The following is an 11,762-nucleotide window of genomic DNA, read 5'->3' as shown; positions in this document are numbered from 1 at the left end:
TACTCTCCTTAGCAGCACAATGCATACGGATTGGTTACAAATTTTACAGTGACTTGCAAGACATATTTGAATATATTGAATATATTGAATTGAATATATTGATTTACTTAGAGATTGAAAATGAACCACCCATTATTAGACCTTTCTTTATCTCTGATCTTGTTAAAAAAATAAAATGTACTCCATAGAGCCAAGAGTATATGAGGAAGAAGGCTGCCCAGCAAAAAGGGAGCGAGGGCAAAAAAATATAATATTTTCATAGACAAAATGCTTATTATTTTGTGACAAAAATTGTTGCCTATTAACAATAGAAATAAGAATTAAAGAATTCAAATAAGAATTTTGTTCACTTAGTTTTTAAGAGGGAGTTAAGGCAACCAAAAGAGAAAGCGGCAAAAAGAATTTCAACCTCCCCTACAAAACTGGCTAAGAGCTCTGCTAGCTCACACAGAAGTAGAACTCTTTGTAACCTTGCACAAAGACTTTACTTCACTTGCTTCTTGTAATTAAGCTGGTTTGGTTTGGATGTTTTTTCTGTTGCATGTAATCTCGTTTTACCTCAGGCAGGGCCAAGAGGCTCCTTGGTGGACAACTGCCTCCCCTCAGCGTGGCTGCTGCTCCCCAGTGCTCAGCGTGGGCCTCAGCTGGTGGCCACGTTGAGAAGGCTTTTCCCCATTGTTCCCAACGGGGTCTGTGTTTTATGATGCCTCGCAGTATAGGCAGCCACCATCTCCCCCGAGGGCAATGGCAGTTTCTGTTTCATGGAGAACAATGGATGATGGTGGCCAGTACAAAAGGGAACAACTCCGCATGGGGGGAAAAGCTACAACAACAGCAACAACCAAACAACTTTTAGTTACAAAAACCAACAGCAAGTATGGCCATTCATATGAAGCCTCTGGGAGGAAAGCACCTATTGTGCCAGGCCCTCTTTACAGGCAAGCAGAGAGGAAGGTGGGAGGCACCACGCTTGTCTTCTGCACCAAAGGGGAAACCAGGAGCCCTCTCTCTGGAGGAGTGATGAAGAGGAAAGTGGACATGTGCATTCTCTGCACAAGATAAGAAGGTGGCACAGCAGGGAGGTTTTGCTGTCACCCCTAACAAATCTGGTGCCCTCTGCAGCTGGTCACTCCACCAGAATTAAGTACCAGTTTGGCATACAAGGAGAGAAGAATCGTGTGAGCCAGGGGAATTCCTAATATTTGCAGGATAAAGCCAAGTTAAGGGAATGCAAACAAGGGGGTATGAAGAATAATTGATGATGGGGGGGGTGACAAATCAGGAGGAATTTGGAGCTCAGAAAGCAAAGGGTGCTAGAATCTCTTTCAGCAGCCTTTCATTGCTCTGATGAAACAAAGCAGCTGCATATCCAGTCCAAGTGTCCCATAAACCATAGGTGGTTTGTGTTCCCCAGAAGGGAACACAACAGTCAAAGCATAGCCACAAAAGTGCTATATAAAAGGTAAAATAAAAACCAGAACAACTTTGAACAATTTTGTCTAGGAATGTTATTAAATATTCACATGACAGTGATCTTTTTAGAGATAATTATAACAACTCTGCATTTTACGTACTTCATTCTTTCTAGAAATACACTTGGCTGTGCCATAGCTACATTTTTTTGAAAAGAGTTTATTTTGGTACTTCATGATGGTCTTATTTTTTTGATTAATATGAAATAATCAGTAAAGTGTATATTGAACTGTACATTAACTGGTTGTTAAATCATTACCAGGTCAACAGGTTTTAAGCTTCTAATCTCATTTTAGCAATTAGCGTTTTTATTAACCACAAGGAAGAAAATAAGAAAGTGTTGCTAATAAAGTTTGCAGATGATACACAGCTTGGTGGAATGATAAACTGCATTGTGCTAGTTATACACAGCTAGGTTACTTGGTAGGAAGGGGAACTCATTCAAGCAATGAGTCTGAACACACATAAATGGGAAACACACCTGGAAACTAAAATACCTGTCACCCTTACAAATTGTGGGACTGTGGAAAAAAAATGACACTGAAATTGATAGATATTAGATTTTAAAAACTGAGCTCAGTTCGGTGCAACAGCTAACCCTATTCTCAAACACATAAACGCTATTTATTGTTCTATCAATCTGCGCATCATATGCAAACTTTCTCAGTAAAGCTTCTATTTTTTTAAATTTTTTTTTAGCAAATGGTTGAGAAGAATTAGATGGATGATAATGAGAATTTTGGTGCTTACCCTGAACAGAAGAGCTTGAAAAGCTGAAAAGATTAAGGAGTCACAATTTTAATTTAAAATGTGTAAAGCCTATTTTACAACAGCTTGGGGGTGGGGGGAAGAAGTCCATGCTGTTTCTTTAAGAAACAAAAATAAAAATATTCTTTGATTATAAGGGGAGAAGATTTCTTAAACTAAAATGTGTTTTAGCTTAAAAAGCAATGAGGTTACAAAATCTAAAATTGGAAAGTAAAATTAGACTAATTTTTATTGGAAATATGGTATATTTAACAGAAACTGGAACTATTTATAAATATAAATAATAAGGTTTACATCAATGTCTTTACGTAACTGTCTGGTTCCTAATGACCCCAATTTAAATGCAAATTAGATGAGCAGATCTCTCTGTACCCTCCTCTCACATCTTAAGGATCCTTATTCCAACAAGCAGGATGCAGCATTCATGTCTTTATTCCTTCTAGATTGTCTTCTGAGTATTTTGGACAACCATGTAAGTCACGGGCAGATGTCCCCACTGTAATATATCCTCTAGAGAAGGTGAGAAAGATATACAGATTACATTTTGACTTGGCGGCCGGAAGGATGCAGGGATGGAGGGGACGCGCTGCTGAGAAGAGTCATATTAATTACCACTGTAAACAGCCAACTGCCAGTTCTCTTACTAAACTGAACAACCAGAGTTACAAAGCACAGGTTCAGACTGTGAATTCCTACCTATTCCTGAATTTTCCAAATCTGTTTATTTATAAGAACTTTCTAACAAGCAAGTTCTTAACTTTGCCAACCTTGTTTAGAAACTTTAAAGTTTTACGTTTTCTTTGGTTTTTTCTGTTAATTCTAGTTTTAAAGTTGAAGCCTTGAGTTTTTAATATGCTCACAGATATGGAAATATCACCTTCAGTTGTGTATACATGAAGGAGATTTGGCAGATTAGGGAAATTTATTAGGAGACAGAAGACCATCCTCACTAATAATGTTGCCCAAAGTGAAACTGTTAATTGAAGATGTGCTTCCACTTTGGAAAGGAAAAATCACTGCTGTATACCATCAAAAGCCTCCTCACTGCCCGAGACAATTACAAATTAAGAACTAGCCCAGAAGATGACTCGATCAAATTGTTTCCCAGATTTGTTCCAGTTTTGCAAACAGATCTCTGGGTTCAATGGGGTGAGGGAGTACATTATTCTAGGGCAATATGTTTTGGGTGATATTTGCACTGATGGATATTAGTATATTGAAGTTTTAAAAGGAGGGCATTTGTGTAGGAGATAGGAAGGTCTCAGGGTAGCTTCTAAACAAATAAATTTCCCCCCTTTCCAGGGTTAAATTCCTGTAAGAATACAAAAAAGTATGAGAAAGTACTGTATATCTGGCCCCAAGTGTTTTTTACATCTTTTCCCTCCTTTCCCAGCCTTATGTTATTTTAAAAGAGAGAGATATGGAAGATACATCAGCATCATTTTTTTTTCTTTTTGAAGTCTGATGACACGGTAGTTTTGGAGTTTTTTTCTGCAGATTTCATTTGACTTCTATGGGGTAAATATGTCCATTCACCGTTTCTAATGACACTCCCTAAGAACACTTATCTGGACAACAATATTTGCATATAAAACACAGTTTCAGATACAAAAGACAGGAGTTATTAAAAGCATTGCTTATGTTACGCCCAAAAAATTGTTAACCATTTCAAAGATTACAAAAAGATAGCTCTCTGCTGGGAATAACTGAAGGTCTCCTCAGACATCCAGGCTGTATTACTCACCGGAAATACAGAAATGGGTTTTCTATTTACTGTAGTAAAGCAACCTTGTCTATAAACTCCTTATTGCTGCAAACCAAAGGTGTGTGTCTGGGGAGGGCGAGGTTTTCCCCTTGATGTTCCAGGACATGGAAATACAATCCTTTTTCAGAAACAGATGTTTGCAATAGAAAACTTTCACTCCACTCTCTTCTGTTTTTAATCTGCTCATGACAGGAAACACAGATTCAAAATGAATGTAAAGAACACAGTCACCATAACTGATGATAATACAAAAGAACACGTAGGAAAGATTTCTTTTTCCAATATATTATAGGGAGAAAAGGGTTACAGATTTCAGAGAATTTTAGGTATTTTTATTTCTCAGTGGCTACAAACACTGTTTTTCCATTAACTTCAGAGGATACAGCTCTCAGCAATGCTTTGATACTACCAACAGTTTCAGCATACAAGAGACAGTACAACTCTTCTTCCTGCTCTATGCCATATCTTCAGCACTTCCAAGTGACTGCCCTGCTAAAGCTTCACTGAACGGACAGATGTATAAAAATGGCCAAAAGATTCTTCCGTAACATGTGTAAAAAACAAAATGAAACAGGTAAGAGTAATTGATTCACCCTCTTCAGCCAGTCTTGCTGCTAACCTCTAGGCTCACAAGAACTTTAAAGATGTGCTTTTTAAACTACACCAAATGACACATCTCAGGTGAAGTTCTTTATGGATGACAGTGTGAAGGGTTTGACTGGGCTCTTTCCTGTGCTGTTCGGCTGCCTGTTCCAACTTCTCCTCTCACTCTTCTTCACATCACAGCCTCCCTGGTCTCCCTTCTCCAGCTTGCCTAAATCCCCTTTCCTTGCTCTTTCATTCAAGTATTACCTTGGTAATGACAACCTTCACTTGAAAAACAACAATATTTGTACACTGATTTCTGTAAATTTATTTACCACTCTGTGTGTCATGCACTCTTTGATCTACGTTCACTCTTTTTTTAACTGAGAGCTATTTGGGGCAGGGGCTGTCATCTGGAGTGTGCTTGAGTAATGCAGAGCACAAAGGCATCCTATTTTAGAGAGTATCTGAGAAATGTTGTAGCAAACAATAAAAGCAATTATAATTACCCCTCCCACAAGCTACATTAAAATACATGATCACTCAGAAACTGAGAAATGACAGCATCAACCCTGTGATGTGATTTAATTATTTTCCCTCTCTTCTTTTGTGTAAGTTTAATGATGGTGTCTCTAGCTATATCATAGTATACCACTTTTTCTGCAAATGTCTTGCTTCATTGAGTATTGTTAATTTTTTTAAATACTTTTTTTTATCCAAAATGGTGCCCAAAAATTTCTTACCTTAGGATTTCCTGTCATGATCCCTTCAATGAATAGAAAGTTACTAATTTCTTTCTACATTTTTTTATTTGTTATTTTTATCAGTGGATGTGAATGCAATGTTGATTTGAAAAGCTGTTCCCCTATCTTAAAGACAGGAGATAAAGTGCAGATAGAGTAAGCATAAAACATAAATCTTACATGTTAAATTAACAGATATCTTCCAATATTTTATACTCCATGTTCCATGTTTTTAGCATATGGTAGATTGGAAGTACAGTAACAAAAAAAAAAGGCTTTTAGCTAGGAGTGCAAAGACTTTCTGATATTTTTTCAGGTGAGGAACAAAAAATATTTTAGCGCACATGATTTTTCACAGTGGAAAGAAACAAAGCAAAGTTTTCAAAATTTATTCAGCTTCTTGAACAGTTCTTCCATTTTATACTCTGCTGCTAAAACCCAAACCTCTAATTTCTATGTCAGGTAAGACAAGAAGGCTGTGCATAAAATGTCTCTACACATCCCTAACAGATCCCCAGAAGCCTGTTCACATCACAGAATGTTACACGCTCCTATGTAAAGCACTGTCTCTGGAAGGCTTCAGGAAAATAAAAGTTTTGTGGGCTGTAGCCCAGCTACAGACATCTTCCTACCTGGAAAAAAAGAATCACAGACTTTCTGTTCTGCTTCTAGGACTTCCTGCATCTTCAGTAATTACTTAACTGTGCACATGTCTAGTCTTTTCTTAAATAATTTTACAGCTGTCCTGTGTAGTTATTTCCCTGATTTTGCAAATATCTCTTTTTAAACATGGAAACCCAAAGTGAACTTAGCAATTTCTGACGGGTACCCCAGTACTAAGAACTTGACTACATGAGCTACAGGACAGCATTAGCAAATAGATTTATTTGTCCAACACAGATCTCTTGCAAAATCACCCTTTCCCACGGGATATGCTGATCTGAAAGACTTGGTATAAAACTCTTGTTTTTAGGTCCACTGTCAGTTTGGTAGTATTAAAACCAGCAAATTGCACCGGTGATATTTTGACTGAGTTCTGGTTTATCAAATTTTCCTAATTTGGGGTCTGTAGCAAATTCCTCACATCTCAACAGTCATGAATGTACTCATAATGTGCATTGGGATAATAAGGGCAGGGGGAAAGTGTCTAGGAGCAATACATGAGAGAGGTCAGAGGTGTTGGCAGCAGTGGAAGATTTCAGAGGATAATAAATACTAGTAGTGAATCCTTCTCCTCCTAACTTGGCTATCCCTCAGGATGTAAGATGTCATCTCCTCTGGGATTCTCAAGCCAACCTCTTCCTCATCTCACCTGCCTTACACGTTCACACCACTCTCCCTCTCTGCCTGCACCAGGAACATCCCATGCTTATTCTTCTACCCTGCCTAGATTTCTGCCATAGCAATGGGCTCTTCCTGTATTAAAGAGCTGTTGTAAATATCTATTGATTTTTTTTCTGTTTGAGTTAAATAAAGACTTAAAAGTTATAACACAGCCTTAGTTCTGGTTAAAGAAAAAAAATCCAACTTTAACTCAACCTTTTACTTCAGTTTTAATTTGATTTTCAAACATGCTTTGCTTTAATAGATTCCTATTATCTGTATGATCATGATTTTTTAGTGTTATTTACAAGTCTGTCAATATTTGTGTCAACAGCACAGTTCAACACAAATTACTCTGAATCTATTTCCAGATTACCAGCAGCAGTATTGAGCAGGAAAAAGCACAGCTCGACATACAACTCTGCAATAACAGGTACTTTTGAAGACCTGTCATCTGATCAGCCCTTAGCCATTTCATGTATGTTTATCAGAATTCTCTGTGATATTAAGTCAAAGGTATTACAAAAGTCTCAAAAGTCTCAAAGGTATTACAAAAGTCTCTTTTACTGTTCCATTTATTAACTCAAATTCTAATAACCTTGAAAATGTGCACTAATGCTTTTTCAGCAGTATTAACTTCATCTTCATTCTTTAGTTTTTATTGCTAAATTCTATATGGCTTTTTTCTTCATCATTTTGACTCAAATGTTTAACTTACTGATTTAAAACTACATTATAATATTGATATTTATTAGATGCTGAATGCTTTCTCCCTGGTAAACTTACTGGAAAAGATTTTTAGTTTGAAATATTTGCAACTGAAAAATTGTCTTAACATTTTCTTATCACATTACATCAATTTTCTTCGCAACTTTTTGAAGGTAAGTTTATATTCCATTTGTCTCCAGCATCATTCTCTTCATGGCATCAGTTTAAGACAGCTCTACCTGCTCCATCTAGTCTCCAAAGGGGAATAGTTCTAGTTGGGAGACTGGGGGTAGGTCAGCTGTCCATCCCTCCCACCATCAGGGGTATTGCCTAATGCTCCACTCGGATCCTATCTTCAGTCTCACATTAGTGGAGCAGCCACAGGCTTTTGTCCCATCATTTTTTGGTCTTAGAACTAGAAAATGTCAAAATATTCAGTTTTTCAGCTTCTTCTCTGATGTTTCCCACACTGAGTTTCATATAATTTTATATGAAAAATTTATCTAGTTATGTTTATCAAAAAAGGCTGACACATTTTTGTTGAAACACTGTATAAAAACATCAAAGATAAATATCATACATAGAAGTTTTCAGCTTGAATTATGCAAAATATTTACAGCAATGATCCAAATGATGAAAAAAAAGTATATATACAATTTCTGAGTTCACGTAAAAGTTCTTAAAAAATCAAAGTCAATTTTTTACTATTTGTATCAGAGCAGTGCCTAAGAAAGTAAATGAAGATTATGCTCTTATGTACTAAGCACTCTTCATATACGGTTTTAAAATATAAAAATTGTCACTAACCAATGCATAAAAGTGAAAATAAATAGTTATGTAAATTTACAGAGGATCTAACTACTAAACCCAGATTTTAGAGCTCGGAATTTTCCATTATAATATCCTCAGTGACAGACAGGGTTGGAGTGAGTTACTGGAAATAATCACCAGTCCAACGCACGGCACCGCTGGTAACAGACCTACAAGTGCTCCTTCTTTCCTGATGGCTGGTTTGCTTTCCCAGAGCCTGCAATAGCAGATTCCAGCAGTTACTGTCCCACATGTTTCTGCAAACAGATGAGCTTGGATTCACATCACCTGAGCACTGGTAAAAAGCCTTTTGTGGCTTCCCAGTCTGGGCATTGAACCGGGGAGAAATGAACTGGGGAGAAACCAGGAACCTGTTGCAGAGGAGCTGACAGGAGGGGTTGATGTACAACTTCTTCGGGAGCTTTTGAAACCTCATTAATAACTTCGGTGCTTCTTGCTTTTGTTCTGTTACCTGGCGCACTGGAAGAGACATGGCACTAAGACTGGATTTGGGGACACCCTGTATCTGAGCTGCTGGACAACGAGAACTGCTTCTGCCTCGGCTGTCGGGCAGAGCAGAGCAGACTGAGGGCAGAAAGCAGCTTGTGGGGACTTTCTGCGGGGGCTGACTTTAGTTAGTTTGACAGGACATGGAGAAGCGCGCATTTTCAGCAGCGGCCTCGCTGCGAACCTCTGCGTAGAAGAGCTGCCGTGGGCAAGGCCGGGCGGTCGGAAGGATTCAGGGATGGAGGGAACGCTGAGAAGAGCCGTTCCAAGGGCACCCCGCAGGTGAGGAAAGAGCCTTGGAAAACGGGAAGCGATGACCTTCACTCCCACAAGGTCCCGCGCCCATGCCGACGCCAGCACCTCCCCTTCTCGGTAACCGCGCCCCACCGGCGGCCGCTCCCGCACCGCGCCTGCGGGACATGCGCGGACCCTGCCGGGCTCCTGCCCCGTGTCCCTCCCCCCTGCCTCTTCCTTCCCGCCTTTGCCATGGCGACACCGAGTGGCCTGATCCGGGCCCTACACCGCGGGACCCTCGGCCAGGTAACCGGCCTGGGGCATCTCCCCCGTCTCTTCCCGGTGTGCCCGGCCTGGGACCAGCCCCGCGCTCCGGCCCGGTCGCCATCCCGCCCTGTGCCGCGGGCCGGCTCCGCGCATGCGCAGAGCTGGGGGCGCGGGGCGGGGCCGGACCGGCCCTGCCGCCCCTCAGGGAGCCGCGCTCCCCGCCGGCATTCCCGCTTCTCCGCCCGTCCTTCCCGCTTCCCGGCTCATCCCTCCCCCTTCCCGGCTGGTTCTCTCTGGCTCCGCTCAGCCGCAGGGCCTTTGACTCCGCGGGGCGCTCGGGGAGCGGGAGAGAGGGAGGCCTGAGCTGGCAAGTGCCGGCGTCGTGGGGGTCGTTCAAGCGCTGAGGTACCGCTGGGGTTGTGCGAGGTTTCAGCCTTGGTCTTTGCTTCTTGCCTTTCGATTTTAAATGCACCTACTGGCTACAAACTCCTGTCTTCTACAGCAGGAAGGAAAAAACCAAACCTCATAAGTGTCTGAATGGATGTATGTCAGCCCCTCCCCTTGGTACTTAGACGACCTCAGTGAGGTGTAGTGCTTGAATTTCTTTAATACATTTGGGATTTTCATTGTAACCCATCAGGACCCTTCCCCCCTCTCATTCCCCCCCGTTCTATTAGGAAATTGAAATAAAGTGGCAACTGATTGCTTTGATTGTGTTTTGTAAGGTAACCCCAGCCAGCCAGGTCAGGTAAGCATATAGTGAGTGTCATCTTTGTAGGCAGCCTCCTTCATAGTTTTACATCTATGAATGGCTTGCCTTAGAAATCTAAATTTTTCTGTAGCTTGTAACCTTGTTTTTAAAATAAGTGGAAGAATTTGATGACAGTAATACTAACATTGCATCATTTTAGAGAATGTTTCCCCTAGTTGGACAATTGGCTTTTTCATGAAAATCTTGCTTTTGGCATGTCATCCAAATCCTGAATGGTATGGCATGTTTCAATAATGGAACACATTATTCAGAATGGTTGCCAGGGTAGATATGTCTCATGTTACTTGTGAGAAGAAATAGGGTAAGCAGAAGATCAAAGATTCCTTCCTGTTTCGTGGTGTAATCTGTATTGTCTGTGATTTTGCAGCAAGTGGGCTCTGTTACTCTCAGCCATGGAGTTGATATTTTGAGCACATCAAGCTGTAACACACACTAATGCACAAAAAGTTGGTTCATATGGTAGTGAACTGGGTAGTTTACCCAGTTCACTACCATATGAAACAACACAATCAGGACTCTTTCAGAACCAGGATTCTTAAAATTAAAAAGTCAAGGAATATTTCATTATGTTCTAAAACAGCTAATGACCTTGATTCTGCCCTTTCTATTGAGGGGGTAGAGTGAAAGCAAAAGAGGAAGAGCCTATTATGCCATATGAAGCTTTGATAACTGCTATTTCACTTAGCATCTGTGTTCTTCCTATTAGTTAGTAGTGTGAGGCAGAAGTAAGGTTCCTGCTTATATTTTTTGTTTCAGATTCATTTATGTGTAAGACTGTGTTGAGTTGTAGCAATATAGAAGAGGCAAAGAATCTCAATATGGCATCCTCAATAAGCTTGTTGGGTGTTTCCATGTCTTGAGGTGCTTTGATTTAATTACATTTACATGTGCCTAAATCTTCTTAGATTTCTCACACTTAAAATTTGAACAGTTACACTGCCCCTGTAATATGCAGCAAAGCAGGTCTGCCAAAGATACTTTAAACCATTTTTAGAACTCAAAAATTCCTTGAAAAATATTGAAAGGATTTGAATATGCTTATCTTCCCTGATGCAAATGGTGACTCTTTTGGCTTTATTCAGTATCACAACAGGTGCCCTCCCCTCCTTTCATTCCTCCAGCAAAGAAATCTCATTTTTCTTGCATAATAAAGAAATCTGCTCTGACTGAACATGGCTCATGTTGTATTTTAAGATTTACTCTGATGTGCATTTATTTGCCACCTCTGAGTCACCTATCAGGTCAAGATTACTTATCAGGTGCTTTATGGCCTGGTTGCTGTTGCCATGATGTCTTAAAGGCATGATAGTTCTGAGAATGTAATATTCCTTCCTGTTATTCTTTAAATGTTTAAATGTAAAAGTAAAAAAAAAGAAGAAACACAAATTAGTGTTGGCTCACAGATTCACAGAGTATTCTGGGTTGGAAGGGACCCACAAGGATCATTCATTTCACCTCTTAAGTAAAACCCCATATGGGGATTGAACCCACAACTCTGGTGTTATCAGCACCTTCAGATCACCCACCCTCACGTAGCAGCAGTAATTTAAGTTGTTCCTCTGGTGCTAAATTTGCGAGTCCAGTGCGTTGTGGGATTGTGTCCCTTTTCTCTCACTTTAAGTGCGCTTTTATGTCTATCTGGAAAGAATTGCACTGGACTTGAAGTGGTACTTACACTGCATCTTCAGAAGAATTGAGGAGGAAAAATGGCTTCCTTGTTTGTGCTTTTCCTGTTGCCAGACTGGACTCGGGAGTGGTTCAGCTACTACAGTCGATAGTTTGGAGCAGATCATGTATATGCTGCCTG

The 11,762-nt window shown here is 40.2% G+C and overlaps 1 protein-coding gene across 2 annotated transcripts in view; it reads left to right on the top strand.

The window, feature by feature from the left end:
- Positions 1-9,053: 9,053 nt before the first annotated feature.
- Positions 9,054-11,762, top strand: part of WARS2 (tryptophanyl tRNA synthetase 2, mitochondrial) — a 39,100-nt gene continuing 36,391 nt past the window's right edge. The window contains exon 1 of one of the 2 annotated variants that reach the window (XM_009102608.4): positions 9,054-9,222. In XM_009102608.4, the coding sequence (XP_009100856.1) occupies positions 9,169-9,222 (54 nt within the window). In that variant the 5' untranslated portion in view covers positions 9,054-9,168. Of the gene's footprint in view, positions 9,223-9,380; positions 9,589-11,762 lie in introns of those variants that run through there. The other variant, XM_018908192.3, reaches the window with a different exon arrangement.

The sequence above is a fragment of the Serinus canaria genome, chromosome 1 (genome assembly GCF_022539315.1).
Source record: "Serinus canaria isolate serCan28SL12 chromosome 1, serCan2020, whole genome shotgun sequence".
Taxonomy (NCBI): Eukaryota; Metazoa; Chordata; class Aves; order Passeriformes; family Fringillidae; genus Serinus; species Serinus canaria.
The sequence above is the reverse complement of the archived record's forward strand: the minus strand, read 5'-3'. Positions and strand labels throughout refer to the sequence as shown.